The following is a 19477-nucleotide window of genomic DNA, read 5'->3' on the forward strand; positions in this document are numbered from 1 at the left end:
TGTCCTCCTCTGTCTGCCCCCACCCTGAGAGCGCTCTCTCTCTCTCTCTCTCTCTCTCTCCCTCAAAAATAAATAAACGTTTTTTGTTTTTTTTTAAGTTAAAAACAAGTCAGGAGCACAGTGAGATACAGCAGCGATAATGTCCTTCGGCAAAGAGAGATAAGAAAGTTCAAGCAGGCTGAGAAGGAGTCTCCTGTTGGAAGGTTCGCCCTGGGTGCAGGCAGGAGAACGGCCGGTAGGGGGCAGCGGCGGTCGCAGGGTCGCAGGTGCGAGGCTCGTGCTGCGCAGGTCTGGGCCTGGCGGTGAGGACGGCTGGCCTGGGGTGCTTCTGCAGGAGCGAGCCGATGGAGTGGGTGTGGGCTGTGACAGGTGCGAGGAATCCAGGACGATGTCTTCCTGGGACTCGGGGAATTCCTCCCAGTCCGCTTCTGGATGAGAGCCTCACTCTCGGGTTCCTACAGCAACTTCATGCAACTTCCATCCCCGTGTTTGCCCCAAGCCTATGAGGCCCATAGGTGCACAGAAGATAAACTTAAGCCTATACGTACTTGAAAAATGCCTTTGGGCCAGTTCACATTGGAGCGAGATGAAATTTTTTTTAATTTTTTTTTTTTAATTTTTTTTTCAACGTTTATTTATTTTTGGGACAGAGAGAGACAGAGCATGAACGGGGGAGGGTCAGAGAGAGAGGGAGACACAGAATCGGAAACAGGCTCCAGGCTCTGAGCCATCAGCCCAGAGCCCGACGCGGGGCTCGAACTCACGGACCGCGAGATCGTGACCTGGCTGAAGTCGGACGCTTAACCGACTGCGCCACCCAGGCGCCCCTAATTTTTTAACATTTATCTTTGAGAGAGAGAGAGAGAGAAAGAGAGAGTGGGGGAAGGGCAGGGAGAGAGGGAGACACAGAATCCGAAGCAGGCTGCAGGCTCCGAGCCGTCAGCACAGAGCCAGATGCGGGGCTCAAAGCCACAAACCGCCAGATCATGACCTGAGCCGAAGTCGGACGCTTCGCCGACGGAGCCACCCAGGCGCCCCATGAGCGAGATGAACAATTTTAAATGAAACTAATTTGGGGGCGCCTGGGTGGCTCCATGGGTGAAGCGTCCGACCTCGGCTCAGATCATGATCTCACGGTTGGTGACATGGGGCTCTCTGCTGTCAGTGCTTGAGACCCCCGGTCTCCCTCTCTCTCTCTCTGCCCCTTCCCCACTCAAACTTTCTCTCAAAAGTAAATAAACACTGAAAATAATTTTTACTCAGAAATGCTAAGGTGTGCTCGTGGACTTTTGGCAGCCAGCATTCAGTTCTCTGAGGAATGTCTCAGTCTTCCCCACGTGACCAGGTGTTTCCTCTGCGGACACTTTTAGCATCTTCTCCACCCTCCGTGGGGTCCTGACCCTGGAGGAGAGACCTGGCCCCCTCTGGCGTGTGGCCTTGGGGATGCTGGATGCTTTGGGCTGTGACACCTTCCTGGATTATCTTCCCCACTTCCTTGAGTCTCACTCTCTACACTCGTGTTTTTTTTTGTTTGTTTGTTTATTTTATTTATTTTTGGGACAGAAAGAGACAGAGCATGAACGGGGGAGGGGCAGAGAGAGAGGGAGACACAGAATCGGACACAGGCTCCAGGCTCTGAGCCATCAGCCCAGAGCCCGACGCGGGGCTCGAACTCACGGACCGTGAGATCTCACGGACCGTGAGATCGTGACCTGGCTGAAGTCGGACGCTTAACCGACTGCGCCACCCAGGCGCCCCTCTACACTCGTGTTTTATCGGGCTGACCTCAAAGGCTGCTTTTTCCCCTTTTCTTCCCCATCTCTTCATCTTTTTGCCCTACTTTCTGGGCAATCACTCAAACCTTGTCTTTCAGCTTTGCGGATTTACTTTTTTATTTGGAAAATGCTAGTTTTCATTTTCAAGAACAACTTCTTCCTCTTGATTATTCCTTTTCTCATAAGATCCTTTTTTTTTTTTTGGCCTTGCAGACACAAAGCTTTTCTTCCCTCTCCGGGGGTAGTGATTAAGACGTTTCTGAGCTTTTCCTCGGCTCTTGGCCTTGTTCCGCCCGGGCAGATTTCTGTCAGCAGGTCCCAGGGTCCAGTGACCCTTAGCTGAGCCGTCACATGAAACATGAGACAGTGAAGGGCGGGGAGCTGTGTATGTGGACGAGGGGAATTTGTTTTGATAGATGGGGGAAGGGAGGTGCTTTTTGTTGGTAAATGCAAGTTCCCCCAGGCCCGAGAAAGCTCCCGCCCTTGAGTCACTGGATTCTACTCCTGAGACCAATATTGCCCTGTGTGTTAATGAACTAGAGTGAAATAAAAACTTAAAAAAATCTAAGAGAATTTTTTTAAAATAGCTCCCACCCTCCTCCTACCTACCTGGGGGCAGGTGCCTGGCTTTGGTTGCTGCTTTCTGGAAGCTAGCGGAACCTCAGACTCCCACAAGCCAATATGTAGACATTTATTTCAATTACTCAGTTTCAGCATTAGCCTTAAAATAAGTGAATTTTGTGTATAATTTCCACTAAATTTTTTTTTTATTTTTTAACGTTTTATTTATTTTTCAGACAGGGAGAGACAGAGCATGAACGGGGGAGGGTCAGAGAGAGGGAGACACAGAATCGGAAACAGGCTCCAGGCCCTGAGCCATCAGCCCAGAGCCCGACGCGGGGCTCGAACTCACGGACCGCGAGATCATGACCTGAGCCGAAGTCGGCCGCTTAACCGACTGAGCCACCCAGGTGCCCCTAAAATTATTTTTTTTTTAACTGACGATGAAGGAGATTGAAAGTCACCTGACGCAGTGCACCTGCACGCACTTGCACGCCCGCACACGCTTGCACACTGCAGACTTGCACACCTACACGTGCTTACTTGCCTGCACACAGCTGCATATCCAGTCTTTCCCCGGGCAATGCTGTCCCATCACAATAGGTTGTGAGCCCCATATGTAACGTTAAGTTTTCTGTTAGCTGTGCTAAAACAGTAAAAAGGTCAGATGAAGATCATTTTAATTTTAACATACCTGTTACATACACAATACGAATGTATATATATATATATATATATATATATATATGTATATATGTATACACACATACGTCTTAAAGTAGGCTCCACACTCAACACAGGGCTTGAACTCATCACCCTGAGATCAAGAGTCGCGTGTTCTACTGACTGAGCCAGCCAAGTGCCCCAAGAACATATTTTGTTTAACCCAGTCGGTCCAGAATATTACCATTTCATTGTCATATGTAACGTACGATGCTTAGTGAGATCTTTCACATTCTTTTTTCGTATGAAGTCCTGTAATCCAGCGTGGGTTTCATTACACCCGTGGTGCAGCGCAATTCCGACCAGTCACATGGCAGGAAAGGGGGGGGTTTGCTCCGGGGTCAGACGGCTCGGCTCCAGAGAGCCACCTGACCACATCCCGCGGCAGAGCTGACGTGCAGAGGAGTCGCCAGCTGCAGGAGGTCGAGCAGGCACTGGGGACCCGGCAGCTCTGTGTCCAGATTCACGCGAGTCTCTTCACTGAAGCCTGTGCTGTGTCCCAGCCTCCCCACCATCCCTGGACGCCCCTAGCCTCTCAAACCTCCGTGTCACAAGCTGCATGGTGGTTCCCATAAAGTAGATCCAAGTTCATGAATGCAAGCTTATTCAGAGAAAGTGTCTTGGTGGATGTAATTAAGTTACAGACCTCAAGATCGTCATGGATTATGCAAGTGGGCCCGAATCCAGGGAGCAGTGTAACTTACAAGAGACAGAAGGACAGAGACACGGAGGAGAAGGCCGTGGGAAGACAGAGGAAGAGAGTGGGGTGACATGGCCACAAGGAGAGCCCGGGGCTGGACCAGGCAGGAGGGTCCTCCCCTGAAGCCTTGGGGAGGAAGGAGAAGGGCCCTGGGACGCTGGTCTCCAGAACTACAAGAGAATAAACTTCCGTTGTTTTAAGCTCCCCTGTGGCGGTCACTGGTTACAGTAGCACAGCCATCGGCCTAAGTAAATGGGGCAGGTGGGGACCTCACCCCAGGGCCAGCTGTAGGGACCGAGATGCAGGGAGGAAGCAGGATAAAAGCACGGCCAGTTCAACACGCGGCCGTGCTCAGACATGCATGGCTCCTCTGCCCCCCAGGTGCCCCTTCGATGGCAGCAAAATGACAAAGGTGAAGGAGCCCAGGGCCAGGGGAACACAAGGGACAGAGACAGCAGCAGGAGCAAGGATCCAACGTGGCCTGGGAGAGTGATAGGTGGAGGGTGGAGCAGGGGGAGCCCCAGAGGGGCCGGAAGTGCGGCAGCGTCCTGGGCAGCAGCCTATGGCCAGTAACCAATGGAGGTCCAAGGTCAAGGTCCCCAAGGCTCCAGGGGGAGGACCCTTCCTGCCTCGTCCGGCCCCCGGCTCTCCTGGTGGCCACGTCACCCCAGTCTCTGCCTCCGTCTTCCCATGGCCTCCCCCGCGTGTATTCACCTCTTCTGTCTCTTCTAAGGACACCCTAATTCAGCATGGGCTCATCGCCAGACCCTTAATGACACCCGCAAGGGTCTTTTTTCCATACAGACTCCCATTCACAGGCACAAGGCAATTCACAGAGTTAGGACTCAGACCTACCATTTCGGGGACCACCATGCAGCCCACCACACAACCTCCACCCCAAAATAAGTTAAGACGTCTCCCAGCCCCGTCCTCTGCCTTATCCAGAGGAGAGAGATGGGCCTCATGGGACTAGCACGCTGGGCCCCACTGCAGACCTGGCTCCGGGGGCTCCCTGGCCCTGGCTGGGCCCTGTCCTGTTTCCACTTCTCTTTGGTGGGAACGCGAGTCCGTGCGTCCCTGCTAAAGCCATCACCTCCGTCTGCCTCTGAGCCAGCCAGGCCAGGGCTCTCACCCAGAAGAATTATTTTCCGGAGAAACTGTTTGCCTCTGTTTTAAGCTCGTGTCCTTGGGACACGTGACCATCTCCCCAGAGCTCGCCTGCTGGAGGACAGATGCTTTGCACGAAGGTGGAGGAGGGAGGAAGCTCCCTCCCGTGGCACTCGAGCAGGGCTGTGGGTGGCGAAGGAGCCCACAGCAGACGGCCTCGTCCTGTGCGCGTCCTCGGGATGGGCGGCCCGCGGACGACCCTGTCTGTCTTCCTTATTTTTGTGTCTGTGTATCTGCATGGGGCTCTGTCTCAGGAAGCCGGCCCTGCAGCGCAAAGAAAACCATTTTTTGAGAGGCTCCGCAGACTAGAAGAGCAGGTAAGGGTGCCCAGTTGCGCGGGGCGGTTGATGGTGTCACAGAAACAGAGTGGGAAGTTGTCGGCGCTCTGGGGACCCAAACGTGGCGTCCTCGGTTCTTCCGTTCAGCCGATGCTATTGTCACCTGTGGTTGCAAAGCAGCACAGAAGGTTTCTTAGGCTCTGTTATGAAGATAAGCCAAGTGACCATGGGACTGGGTGGGCGTCGGGCTGGGAGGGGGCACGGGGAGCCCTGGGGAGTGCAGCTGAAGGGGCGCAGGGGCAGGACCCTGAGGGTCACAGGGCTGGGGGATGTCGGGCGGAGGGGGCGTGGGAGCCTGAAGCCCTCGCCCCACCTAGTGCAGCCCGGGGCCCTCGGGTTGGTCACCCACGTCTCTGAGCTCGTCCGCCCCGGGGCCGCGGTAATCGGCCCACCCCTCAGCAGCGGCCTGGGGGTCACATAAGTGCGGAGCGCGGCCAGAGCTTGGTAGGCGCCCAGATGCATGAGCGGGAAGTCATGTGCCGTGTCCTCTCCGGCCCTCGGCCCTTGTGATGGCTGTGTGTCCTCTCTCTAGTTTCGGAGGCTCCAAGAGGTGACCCTCACACACCTGCGGGGCCTTGCCAGCAACTACAACCTGTCCTACGACATTGACACTCGGTTCCAGAGCCTGGCCCTGGAGACCCAGGCCGTGAACCGGTCACAGGCCGCCGTGCAGGGCGACCCGAGCCGCCTCAAGACCTGGATGCAGAAGTCACAGCGCAGGAGCCGGAAGCCGGACTCCAGGCTGCTGGCCTTGGACTCCGCCCTGAGTGACAGGGACAGGCAGCTGGCCCAGGCGGGGAAGGAGCGGGAGGCACAGGGGGACGGCCTCGCCGGCCTGGGCCTGGCCCTGCGGGCCCTACAGGACACGGTGGACGGCCTCACGCACCTGGTGCAGAGCCAGGGCGCCAGGCTGGCTGCTCTCGAGGGACGGCTGCAGGTGGCCCGTCCTGGCGCCGTGGCCCGGGGGCCGACTCCAGCCCTGCCCCCGCCCCCGCCCCCCCCCATGGACCCTTGGTCAGGCAGACCTGAAGGGCAATGACCCCAAAGACGTTCACGTCCTGATCCCTGGGCCCTGTGGATGCGTCACCTCACACAGCAAGGGGAACTTCCGTCTGGGATGACGCATCCTGAGCCCCGGCTTCCCCGCAGGCCTGCGGGCCCTGTCTGTCTGCAGCTGGGTCCGCGTGGCCTCGGGCCACCTGGGCACCCTGCTCTCCTACGCCACCGAGGAGAATGACAACAAGCTCGTGCCGCACGGCAGGGACTCCCCGGTCCCTGGCTCTGTCCACTTCGTGATCGGAGACCCGGCCTTCAGGGAGCTGCCCCTGCAGCCACTGCTGGACGGCCGGTGGCACCACGTGTGTGTCATCTGGACGTCCACGCTGGGCAGGTACCGGCTCCACGTAGACCGCAGGCTAGTGGCCACCGGCTCCCGCTTCAGGGAGGGCTACGAGATCCCTCCAGGGGGGTCCCTTGTGCTGGGCCAGGAGCAAGACAGCGTGGGGGGTGGGTTCGACAGCTCCGAGGCCTTCGTGGGGAGCGTGGCGGGCCTGGCCATATGGGACCGGGCGCTGGTCCCCGGGGAGGTGGCAAGCCTCGCCACGGGGAGGGGGCTCCCTCCGGGCGCTATCCTCACGCTGGACGACGCCCACCGGGTGGGCGGATTCGTGCAGAGGGTGAACTGCAGCTGCCTGGCGCTCTGTCCCTGAGGCTGTGTTCTCGGGCTGGATGGGGACAGCCTGAGCAGCACCAGCCACCTGTCCCCCCGCCCCAGCACCCCTCCCCCGCAGAGGGCCCCCTCCCAGACTGGGGAGGGGACGGGGCAGCGTGGAGGGAGGGGGGGGCGGGCCACCGGGAGGATGGCAGGCAGGGACAGAATGGGCTGTGACACCATGCCAGCTGGGCCCCACCTGCCAGCAGGGAGCTCAGGACTCCAGTGGAGAATCTCTGGGCTGGGGCTGCCGATGGAGAACCCTGTTTTCCTGGAAACAGTGTGGGTGCATTTGAGCTACCGTGGGCCTCTCTAAGGCAGCTTATGGAAGAGTCCTTCTGGGCTGTCCTTGCTCCCGTGTCCCTCGTGGAGAGGACCAGGGATCCATTTCCTGCCCCAGGGCTCCACTGCCCTATGCCGGGTGCCCTGGGGGTTCCCTTAAGGTGCTGCGGTGGCTGGAGAGGCTGCCAGAGCCGTCGGGACGGGGGCCCCACAAAGGGAGCAGGCTATTCAGGAACGAACGGCAGCCTCGCCGGACCCTCACCGGAGCGCGTGTCACCAAGTTCACCCGTGTCACGGGCGCAGTTCAAAGATGATCAGCGAGTTTACCGAGCTGGGCAACCGTCACTGCGTTCCACTTTGGGGGGGTTTCCACGGCCCCTCACCCGCAAACCATGCCTGTTCGTGGTCGCTCCTGCCGCCCCGGCCGCCGCGACCACGGAGCGGCTCCCCGTCTCGGCCGACCTGCCTGGACATCGGGCATCTCTCGTGATGGAATCCCACTCCGTGTCTGCCTCTGCCGCTGAGCCCCCCGGCCTCGCCCACGAGGCAGCACGTCAGGCACCCGTCCTCTGCTGTGCCCGCCCCCACCAGCTGATGGGCACTGGGGTTGTGTCCAGGCTTCGGCTTCAGCAAATAAAGCTGCTCTGGGCATTGTCACGTGAGTCCCTATGCAGACACGCGCTCCCGTTCCCTCGAGTGGGCACCCGGGAGGAGGTTTTCAGGGCCACACGGCGGGGCGGGGTTTACTGTGTTGACATCGTAGGGTGATGGACATTAACCCCTCCGGGAGTGGAGATGCCCAAACCGAGGAGGAGGAGCCAAACCCAGGCTCACAGAATCAGGAAGGAGTCAGTGTAGACAGAACAGGGCAGTCGCCCCCTCCCCCCCGCCCCGCCCCACGTGGGAGAGGTGTGGAATCACTGAGTTTGGAAACGGGCTGGGTTCTCAGCACTCCCCCTGGTGAGTTTTATTTATTTTTTAAAGATTTTATTTAAAAAATTTTTTCTTTTACGTTTATTTATTAGTGAGAGACAGAGCGTGAGTGGGGGAGGGGCAGAGAGAGAAGGAGACACAGAATCCGAAGCAGCTCCAGGCTCGGAGCTGTCAGCACAGAGCCCGACACGGGGCTCGAACTCACGGACCGCGAGATCGCGACCTGAGCCGAAGTCGGACGCTCAACTGACTGAGCCACCCAGGCGCCCCTAAAGATTTTATTTTTAAGTAATGTCCACACCCAACATGGGGCTCAAACTCACAACCCGGAGGTCAAGGGTTGCACACTCTACCGACTGAGCCACCCAGGCATCCTGAGAACTGCCCCACTTTAAAAGTGAGAAGGGGGAGCGCCTGGGTGGCGCAGTCGGTTAAGCATCCAACTTCGGCTCAGGTTGTGATCCATTCGTGAGTTCGAGCCCGGCATCGGGCTCTGAGCGGGAGCCTGCTTCGGATTGTGTCTCCCTCTCTCTCTCTGCCCCTCCCCCACTCTCACTGTCTCTGTCTCTCTTTCTCAAAAATGAATAAACATTAACGAAATTTAAATAAAAATGAGAAAGCAAACTGGAGAGGCCCCCAAGCCCGCACCAGCCCAGCCTCAAGGGACCCTGGTTTCAGCCCTGCAGCTGCCCCGCGGGACAGGTGACTCCCTCGCTCTCTGCAGAGCTGTGGCCCCAGCAATCTGGGGCCTTCCGCTCAGACTCAGCCAGGCACCTCCCCCTACACCACCTGTCCATGAGTCAAGGTCTGAGGAGGGGTTCTGGAACTGAACCCCCCCCCCCACCGGGTGGCCACGTGAATGCCCCCTGAATCACTGGGCTCTGCTTCCTCTGGAACTTCCCCAGGGCACGACACCTTCAGGGAGAGCTGCGCCTTTTCTCCCTTCCCAGGCGCCTCGGGCTCTTTCTGGAGCTCTCGCTCAGTCCCACTGTGCTGTTAAGGAAGGAGAGAGAACATCTTTAGGGAAGACTGGTAATCTGAGCAGTATTTCTTCAGAGACAGCTGGGCCCCCTGCATAAAAAGACCACTCAGGGTGTTACTTCTGAGTGTCCTCCCCCCTTGGGTGGTTATAACACCCAGGGGCCCAGGTAGCTCACAGCAGCACCCCTACGAGTCCATAAGCCCTTCTAAACCACAGGGATTTGGCAAAGACAACATCGCCGTGGGCTCTCACATCCACATTCAGGAAACTTCGTGGGAGAGGGGATCCCAAGAGGGCACAGCGGCCTGGGGAAGGGCTTGCAGTCAGGGCTGACCCAGCGGCGGGGGCGGGGGGGGGGGTTCTGGTAAGTGAGAATTTGAGACAAGGGAAGCCATCCAGGGTTTGGAGCAAGGCAGTCTGAATGGGGCCATCCCCATGGGGCCAGTGACAAAGTCCCCTGTGCATTTTGAAGCATGATCTGTCGAATCCCAGCTATGACCTGAGTCTGCCGTGTTTCTGGGTAAAGAGGACGAGATGACCCAGGCGTCCTCCTTATGTTGCGGGGGCCAGGGCCTGATAGGAAGCTGGGGCTGGTTTCTCTCTTCCCCGCCTGGCCATCTATCCTCTACAAGGGCCACTGGTCCCACAGAAGCGCAAGTCCAGGCCCTTCGTCTGACAGTGTTGGCCTTTAGGACCAGCCTGGCCCTGCTTGGCGACAGGGATGCCCCCCACCTCCAGCAGGATCCCTTCATCCCCCATCGGTTCTCACCTCCCTATCACTCAGCTCAGCACTTCTGCTGGCCTGGACCCCATCATCCCCTCCACTCGGTCAAATGCACCCAGCCCAACCCTGCCTGCTCCTCTGGGCCGGTGTGTGCCAGCCTCCGTGCGCTGGGCCACAAACTGGGGGCCACCATGCCACTCTTGTCCACCACCAGAAAGGGCAAAGCCCTAAGACGCTAATGACAAAACGCCTCTTTCGAAAGAACGTTATTCTTAGAATTTCCAGAAGAGCATTGCACAGTAACTGTGGGGAAAATTTAAAACCCTGTTGGGGATTTCTTTCCTGGTAGTTTGGTTTTAGTTTTGATTTTGAGTTATTCGGGGGAGGGGCTCTGTTACCTTCGCAGCCTCAGAGCCTCTAACACACTTTTTTTTTTTTTTTTTTTTAAATTTTTTTTTTTTTCAACGTTTATTTATTTTTGGGACAGAGAGAGACAGAGCATGAACGGGGGAGGGGCAGAGAGAGAGGGAGACACAGAATCGGAAACAGGCTCCAGGCTCTGAGCCATCAGCCCAGAGCCCGATGCGGGGCTCGAACTCACGGACCGCGAGATCGTGACCTGGCTGAAGTCGGACGCTTAACCGACTGCGCCACCCAGGCGCCCCTCTAACACACTTTTTAAAGTTGTTTGTTGTGCTCGCTTCGGCAGCACATATACTAAAGTTGTTTGTTTTTTTAATGTATATTTATTTTTGAGAGAGAGAGCGCGAGCAGGGAAGGGGCAGAGAGAGGAGACCCAGAATCCTAAGCAGGCTCCAGGCTCCGAGCACGGAACCGATGTGGGGCTCGAACTCACGAACCATGAGATCATAACTTGAACCGACTTCATTCGCTTAACTGACTGAGCCACCCAGGCGCCGCTCTAACACACTTGTTACATCTTTTTCTTTTGACAAGTTTCAAACCTAAAATACAAAAGTTGTAAGAGGAATACATTGCACCATCATAAGTGCTTGGCCTAGACTGACCCAGTCAACATTCTGTCACATTTTGTCCTCCCTGTCGGTGGCCACCTGTCATTATGATGACCAGGCCATCCACCTGTATAGGTCGTGTGTCTCAAGAACAAGGACCTTCCCTGCGGTGACTCCAAGACGATGCTCAGCCTTGAGCGCTGAACCAGACTATCCTACCACCCAGTGCAGGGGCCATGGGGAGCCTCAGTCTGCCCGGCGGCGTCAATCCCGTGTCACACAGGGCGGTCCCAGCCCTTTGTGGAACAGAGCTGCCCGGCAGTTTAGCAGATGTCCCCCAGTCTGCGTGTGCGTGATTCCCCACCGTGATTCTGCAGCAATGCCACAGGGGCCACGTTTGTCACGGGCGCCGGCGACCGCTCACTCCCCGGCAACCCGGCGGCCACGTGTCCACCCGTCCTTCCGCGCTACTGGTCGGCGGCCACCTGCCCTCCTCCCCTTTCCTCCGGTCTCGTCCGCGCGGACTCCGGCCCTCCCCTCCATTCCTGCCGTGACCCGTTCTCGGAAGCCGCACTCCGGTCGGTCACCCAAGCGCCCGAGCGGGCGGCGCCCCTCTCGTCGACCCCAGCTGCCGCGGAACCGCCACCACCCAGGACGGCGCCGGGAGCGGGACTACAACTCCCAGAAGGCCCCGCGCGCGAGCCCCTGCGCGGCCGCCGTCGCGTATCACGTGGGGCTGGCCTCGCCGGTCACGTGGCCGCGGCGCGGGTCACGAGAACAAACACTCGGCCGCCGCGCTTCCCGGGCCGGTTCGGCCGCTGCTGGCCATGGCCAACGTGTCCAAGAAGGTGTCGTGGTCCGGCCGCGACCTGGACGACGACGAGGCGGCGCCCCTGCTGCGGAGGACGGCGCGGCCCGGGGCGCCAGCCGGCGAGGGCACGCCGCTGCTGAACGGGGCCGGGCCCGCGGCCGCCCGTCAGGTGAGTCCCCTCCGCCGGGAGAGCCCCGGGCCCGCGCCTCAGGCCCCCCGCCGCCGGGAGCCGGGAGCCGGGCGGGTGCGCCCCGGGCGGCCTTGGGCTACGCCTTCCCGGCCGCTCCGTCTCGCGGGTCAGCGGCTCTGGCGGGCGAGGGGTCGCCGGGTCGGCGGTGGCCCCGTGCCCGGCGGGTGCTGGCGGGCGCATCGGTGCTCTGACCATCCCTCTGCCGAAGAGGAGGCAGCTGAGGCTCGACTAGTTCCGGAACGTGCCCCGGGGCCGCTTTGGCAAATGGCAGCGCTGGCTGGATCCTGGGCCCTGGGTTCTGGAGTCTTGGGAGGGAAGCTCTGGACCGGGTGACTACTGGGGTTCGAGGGGCCGGCCCGGCTCCACGAGCTTCCGCTTGCACAGTGTTCTCTGGCGGTGGGGAGCTCTGCCGGCCCCCCTTTTCTGCAGGGACCAGTACGGGGCGATCTTAGGAAGGACGAGTATTTCCACCCAGGTGCCCTTGGCAATTAATTGAAACTGGGGCGTCCACACAGACGCTGGGAGCGAGTCAGGGTGGTTGCGGGGTGGTCAGCACATCGGCGATGCAGTGGAGGTGTTTAATGAATTGCGTGTGGTGTTGATTTTGAGTTCTTGGACTCTTTTTATCCATTGCTTGCTCTTACTGTTTTTGCGTTTATTTTCTAGTTTTTCTTTTCCTGGTCTAGATCTGTCCTTTAAACGTCTGGACAGTGTTTAAAGATGAGAGAGGACCCAAGCCTCAGGCTGTTTCTCTAGGGTTTATCTTTGTACCGCCCCCCCAGAGGCATCAGACAGCCAAAGCCCACGTCTGCTCTTTGAGTGAAATCTTAACGTTGAAATGCTTTCTGTGTCTATATGAGAAGTGATCTGAAGTGGCTCATTTGGTGGGGGGGGGGGGGGAATGCATAAGGGTGCTTTGTCATTTTCTTCTTGGAACGTTATTTTTTCCTCTTCTAAAAGAAAGTAACCCGAGGCCTACAAAATGGAAGCATAAAACTGGCTTTAATTAAGGAAATTGGAAACTTTGGGGTGGAATTTGGGTTTATCTCGAGAGTGAACGTGCTGGGGTTTCCCACTTTTCTCTCTTTGTTTTAACGTTTCTATTTATTAGTGAGAGACAGAGAGAGAGAGAGCGCGAGCACGAGTGGGGGAGGAGCAGAGAGAGAGGGAGACACAGAATCCAAAGCAGGCTCCAGGCTCCGAGCTGTCAGCCCAGAGCCTGACATGGGGCTAGAACCCAGGAACCGTGAGATCATGACCTGAGCCCAAGTCAAATGCTTAACTGACTGAGCCACTCAGGCGCCCTGGGGTTCCTCATTTCTCTTTGCAAATAGACACAGGAGTTGGCTCTTATGGTTTTTGTTTTGTTTCATTTTCTTTTTTTAAGAGCTCTTTGAAATCTTTTCTTAAAAAAAAATTTATTCCCTTAAAAAATGCTAAGCTCTTTGTTTATCTGTGTTAGATAGTAACAGACTAGCCTTTCTTTTTTAAAAAAATTTTTTTTTCAACGTTTATTTATTTTTTTTGGGACAGAGAGAGACAGAGCATGAACGGGGGAGGGGCAGAGAGAGAGGGAGACACAGAATCCGAAACAGGCTCCAGGCTCTGAGCCATCAGCCCAGAGCCCGACGCGGGGCTCGAACTCACGGGCCGCGAGATCGTGACCTGGCTGAAGTCGGACGCTTAACCGACTGCGCCACCCAGGCGCCCCCAGACTAGCCTTTCTTAAACAGTTAAGAAAAAAGTTTCTCCTGCACGTACTCAGTGCCCGGCTGTGTGCAGTGTGCCTGGGACACCGAAGCGCACGAAGCAGCTTCCTTCCGACCGGCTGCAGGCTCACGGAGACACAGGCCTCCTGCTCCGGGAAGACCGTGAGGGGCCCCAGAGACAGAAGAGGTCACAGTTGGTTCCATTCTTTTTTTAAATTTTTTTTTTGACATTTATTTATTTTTGAGACAGGGAGAGACAGAGCATGAACGGGGGAGGGTCAGAGAGAGGAGGCACAGAATCTGAAACAGGCTCCAGGCTCTGAGTTGTCAGCACAGAGCCCGACGTGGGGCTCGAACTCACGGGCCGCGAGATCGTGACCTGAGCTGAAGTCGGCCGCTCAACCGACTGCGCCACCCAGGCGCCCCTGGTTCCATTCTTGGAAGAGTGTGAGACCCTCAGGCAGGCCGATGGCTGGGAAAGGGTGAAGGGTGTGTTTGGGATCCTGTGTGAGTTTGGAAAGTAGGTGGGAGTGGGGAGAGAGGCGGGTGGGACCTGCAGGGGACAGCTGCTGGCTTTGAATTTGGCTGTATCTTGCGGAGAGCGCTGCAGGAAGCTGGCCGTTCCAGCCTGAAAGGATCGTAGCCCGCTGTGTGCGGACTGGCACGCGGGAGACTGTAGGCATTTGAGCCGGAAGTGTCGCTCCGCACCCCGGGAGGCGAGCCCCGCAGCCTCCTCTGCCTCAGCGTCCCCGCCCGCAGAAAGGTCTGTGTGCGTGCTGCGCTCAGCGCTGTGCCCGCCCCAGCCGGCCAGCGGTAGCCGCTGTTCGTAGTCTTCGCGTTGGGAACGGCAGCACGAACGTGACTGTCCTTGGGTTGTCGTTCACGGGGTGACTCCGCTGGAGGCTGACGGGATTCCTCGACGCTGGCCTTTGGGTGGGAGGGTCTGCTCTGGGCCCGCAGGCCGAGCTCAGCGTTAGGCTCGGGGGCGCCCTGGTGCTGCGCTCAGTCCCGGGTCCGTTTGGACTAAAGTGACATCCCAGGCCAGCAACCCCCCTGCAGGAATGTTCTAGTGAATCAGACGCGGGAGCTTGTCTTGGCCACCTACTGGCCCTCTGGGGTTTGTTGCAGTGTGTCCGGAGTGGCGTGGTGGTGGCGGTGGTGGTGCCACCGCAGCGTGGGCGTAGCCTGCTCCGCTCCTGCAGAAGCTGTTCTGGGCAGTGCCTGCCGGGTGACCTCCGTGCCAGGCTGCTGAGTGCCCCGTGGGGAGCAAGCACGGTGGGCAGGGTGTACTGGCCACCCTCCTGAGCTCAGCCGCCTGCCCGGAAGGAAGCAGGCTGCTCTGAGCCACCTGTGGGATGCTGTCCCCTTGGGCAGGCCCCTGGGCCCGTGGGGCCGGAGTGTGGGGTGATGGTGACTTATCAGCGAGTCACTGCCGTTGCGCTGCTGGGACAAGAAGAGGGTGTGGTCAGCCAGTCCCGGTTACGTATGTGGGTAGCGGGGAGCGGAGCATTTGGAGAACTTCTGGGGGAAATCTGAGGCAGAAGCAGATGCTTCAGCGGTGGGGGGTGGGGTGTCTGCAGGGTTTGTAAATGCAGGACGTTTCCAGGGACCTCAGCCTTGGGAAGATCCGCGTGGGACACCTTAGGGTCAGGAGGCGGGTAGCGCTGTCAGGTTAGTGTTTAGAATCGATTCCAGGGATCTTGTCTGGAAGCTGGGTTACCTCCGGGTCTTCCCTGGTGACCTTGGAGCCGCAGACCACAGTCGGGGAGCGCCAAGGGCCAGGGCGGGGTGTTCGGGGAATCTGCCCGGGCGGCTCATCCGTCGTCCTCACCAGCCCCTTGAGTGCTGGACATAAGCGAGCCCCCCGTCTTTCTCCTCGGTGGTTTCTAGCACCTCATCATTCCATCCTGGAAGTTCCTCTGCCTTGGCGTCTGTGTCCTGTCCTCCCTTTCTGTCTGCCCAGCCCCACCTTGGAGGGTCCAGGCTGGTTGCCCCACTGCCCTCCGTGAGGGCTCCCCAGATGGGTGTCCCTCCTGTCTTTAGTACCGCTCAGGCAGGGTCAGCGTGGGTGGGACAGACCCCTGTCATCAGCAAGGAGGCAGGCTGGAGAGCTGAGGGCCAAGACCAGGCCCAGGCCTAGATAGAACGTCCGGGGAAGCCTCCCGGGCAGAGGCCATGGTGGCGTTCCCGCCCAGACGATTCCGCCCGCCGTCCCCTGCCCCCTCTGCACGGCTCACTCCTTCTCGATGGGGCTCAGCCTGCCGGCCTCCTCGCCCACCTGACCCAGCGTGCCAGGTTCTCACAGGCTCCCTCGGGTTTGCACTCGGTTTACAGGCGCCTGCTTGCCTGTGTGCCCCTGGCCGCTGCGGCCCTGTCCTCAGTGTGGAGCATGGACCTTGGCGGCCGTGAGAATGCGGCACGGTCGAATAGAACAAGAGACAGCTTGTAAGTTTTTATTTTTTTTTAATCAAAAAAATTTTTTTTAATGTTTGCATATTTTTGAGAGAGACAGAGACAGAGCGTGAGTGGGGGAGGGGCAGAGAGAGAGGGAGACACAGAATCCGAAGCAGCTGCAGGCTCCGAGCTGTCAGTACAGAGCCTGATGCAGGGCTTGAACTCACAGACTGCAAGGTCATGACCTGAGCCAAAGTCGGACACTTAACTGACTGAGCCACCCAGGCGCCCCAGTAAGTTGCCTCTAAACTTTTGCTTTATGTTTGAGTAAAAACGTACGACAGGACTTGGCACCTTAACCAGTCTTCAGGGTACGGTTCAGTGGTGTCAGATGCGTTCATGTTGTGCAATTGTCCCCCCTGCCCGTCAGGGAACTCGCCCGCCTTGCACAACTAAAACACTGGCGCCCCAGCCCCTCCCCAGCCTGGCGCCCGCTTTTCTACTTCCCGTCTTTGTAGACCCGAGTAGGAACCGCGCTGTGGTGTACGTGCAGTCACAGCGTCTGTCTTGCCGTGGCCAGCTGCCGTCTCTCAGCATGACATCCCTAAGGTTCCTCTGCGTCGTAGCAGATTGCAGAATCTACTTCCTTTTCGAGGCCAGACTGTCTTCTTTTGCACATGTGGACCCCAGTGGATTTATCCGTTCATCCGCCAGGAGCCACTTGGGTTCCCCCCCAGCCCCCCGCCCCGTGGCCTGACCATGCTTCCGTGAGTGGGGTGTGCAAGTGTCTCTTCAGGTGCCTGCTTCCGGCTCTACGGTGCACCCCCAAGGTGGGGTTGCTGGGTCACGTGGTTATCTTGTGCTGAATTGTCCGAGGAGCCACCAGCTGTGTGCCGCGGCCGCCGCACCATCACGCCCCCGACCCCGGCACACAGGGCTCGGGCTCCTGGGCACCCCTGCCGCATTCACGACTCCGGGCTTTGGTGGTGGCCGTTCTGACAGGGGTGAGGTGGCATCTCGTGGTTTGGATGTGCATGGCTCTGGTGACGTCGAGCACATTGTCCTGTGCTCACTGGCCATATGCATCTCGCCTTTGGAGACGTGTACTCGGGGCCTCTGCCCGCTTTTGTGATTGGCTTCTTTTTGTGGTTGACTTGTGCGAGTTCTTCAGGGTTAAGGTGGTTGACTCCTTTCAGAAGTGCGATTCGTAGCACGTTCTCCCTCTCTGCAGGCTGCCTTCCCCTCTGTTGTGTCTTCGGATGCACGGGGGTTTTTTGGCAGGTCCCATTTGCACGTGCTTTTGTTTTTAATTTTAAAAATAGCTATGGATTTACAGGAAGTTGGCAAGGCCATACAGAGCGGGCCCGAGCGCCTCGCCCCCATTTCCTTCACTGCGTCAGTCCCCGTAGTGACAGCACAGCGCTGAAACCGGGACACTGATGTTGGCACGCGGGCGGTTTTCCGCCCGACGTCACGCAGGTGCCTCCGTGTGAGCGCCACCGCAGTCAACGTGCAGACCGTGTGCGTCGGCACGAGGCTCCCTCGTCCTGCCTCTTGTGGTCACCCCTCCCGCACCCCGATCCATTCTCGTCCCCCAGACCCGACGTTTCCAGAGAGTCAGGTCCGTGCAGCTGCACCGTGTGTAATCTCTGGGATCTTCGCGCCCTAGAGATTCCGTCCCGGCTGTTGTGCGTATCAGTAGTTTGAGGAGCTCGTATGTCACCTCACCCGTGTTTAAGAGAGAGAAACAGACACGACATGAAATAAATCACTGAACTTCAAGTAAATGGTTTTTCTCACCGTGAAAGATGTTTCCCGGAAGATGCCTTGAAGCCCAGGAAAGACGTGGAGAAGCTGGGGGGGGGGGGGGGGGGGGGAGGGGGGATGGGTGCTTCACCTCCACTGCCATCACGCGGTTTGGGTCCAGCGTGCTCTGCTGGGGTGCGGTCCACTCTCCACACCTGGCAGCCTCTGTGTCACCTGAGCACGGGGGACCGTGCCCACTGGACCCTTCTTGCCGCACCTCTCCGGAGGTGATGCGTGTGCGGCGGCCTGGCCCCTGCAAACCGTTTAGACGTCAGAGGAAGCACTTTGCGGGTCCCGACTTTGGGCACCCTTTTTGCGGAGGAGCGATTGCCTGGTGTACTCGAGCTCCTTTCGTGATCACCGGAGGATAAGTGGCTCCGTCTGCCGGGTCGAAGCGCAGACCACCGTCTCCAGATGCCCCTCACTTCGGCGCTCAGTTCCGCCCAGGCGTCGTTCAGCTGGGTTGTCCACGCTTGCGCCCCGTCCGCCAGCCGGTCAGCGTGTGTGGATGTGCGCCCAAGGAAGTGCACTCGGTGTTGGCCGCGCTCAGGCTTGCGGCCGGGGGCGGTGGCCCAGGACCCCTCCGGGTCCACGCGTCCTGTCTGCAGAGCGGAGGCTGTTCCAGGTCCAGGCGACCTCCTGGCTGCGGTTCCCTCGAGAACTGGGACCTCTTGCCGGCCCAGCGCAGTGGTCAGCGCGGCTGGCCCTCCTGCCCAGGGCGTGAAGCCGGGGAGCCCCGTCCTGCCTTTCTGCTCAGATTCAGCAGTTTGGGGCCGTTCCCGATCGTTTTTAAGAGAGAACCAGATGTTTCTGTCAGTAGCCCCGCTTTACCAGAACTCGCTGCACGTGTGTGGACGGACGTGCCCAGCTGCACACGGGGCACGGGTCCTCACGGGAACACGCAGCGCTGTGGGGTGAGCGTGGGCCCCATGGATGCCTGAGCCCGCAGACAGGACGAAGTGAGAGGTCGACAGCAGTGACTGGTAACGAAACAGGACAGTCGTGACGACGTCCCGTCCCAGAAGGTACGCGAATGCAGTCTCCCTCTCCAGGCGTCGTACTGTTGTCGTGCACGCGCCCTCGCTCCTTTGAGGATGCCAGGTGGCAGAATGCCCACGTGACGAGGTGGAGGGAGGCGGCTGGCACCTTGTGATGTGGCGCCAGGTGGCTGCTGACCTTGTGACCGCCCATCAGGAAGAGGGTCATCTGCCTGCTGACCACGCGGCGGGAACCGTGGCCGGGGGGCTGGCGTCTGATTTGTTCTCGTGCTGCGTCCTGTCCTCTGCGTCTGGGCCGACCCCCAACGCAAGGCGCCCAGCTGCATGTGCCCTCCTCAGAGAAACCACGAGTCACGTTTCGGTGCCAGTATGTTCCACGCAGTACTTGGGACATACTTAACGCTGCAACATGATGTTTCTCTGAAGTGCGAACGTTGGCCAGTCCCCCGACGTGGCCGGCCGGTGGGTGTAGGAGGAACCATGCGCCTGGGTGTCTGTCCTCTGTGGCTGACCCGCCCCCGGGCCCAGGAGCCCGGCCCCGCTTCAGAGGCACCCTGGGGGTGTGGGCGCCCTGACCACATGTCTGGAGGGGCTGCGTGGAGACCTGTGACAGGTCCCCGCCTGCCGGAGCCTCCCGGTCTCCCGACGACGAGACACAGGAGGATGGGTGGGGTGGGGGGAGCCTGGAGGACGCTCGTG

General features: G+C 58.8%; 2 protein-coding genes across 4 annotated transcripts in view; both read left to right on the top strand.

Annotated features, from left to right (window-relative positions):
* CLCN7 (chloride voltage-gated channel 7) overlaps positions 1-19477 on the top strand; it is a 48731-nt gene that overhangs the window by 12014 nt on the left and 17240 nt on the right. Inside the window, exons 2-3 of one of the 3 annotated variants that reach the window (XR_006708426.1) lie at positions 7102-7915; positions 11248-11850. Coding sequence is in view for 2 of the 3 variants with exons in the window: in XM_045462058.1 (XP_045318014.1) it covers positions 11698-11850 (153 nt within the window). In the remaining variant the exon portion in view is untranslated. Of the gene's footprint in view, positions 1-7101; positions 7916-11247; positions 11851-19477 lie in introns of those variants that run through there. The other 2 variants (XM_045462058.1, XM_045462057.1) reach the window with 2 other exon arrangements.
* Positions 4879-7008, top strand: PTX4 (pentraxin 4). Its single transcript, XM_045462059.1, is given in 3 exon segments — positions 4879-5243; positions 5797-6386; positions 6388-7008. Coding segments are annotated over 3 exon segments (1428 nt in total). The 5' UTR covers positions 4879-4991; the 3' UTR covers positions 6974-7008.

The sequence above is a fragment of the Leopardus geoffroyi genome, chromosome E3 (assembly GCF_018350155.1).
Source record: "Leopardus geoffroyi isolate Oge1 chromosome E3, O.geoffroyi_Oge1_pat1.0, whole genome shotgun sequence".
Classification (NCBI taxonomy): Eukaryota; Metazoa; Chordata; class Mammalia; order Carnivora; family Felidae; genus Leopardus; species Leopardus geoffroyi.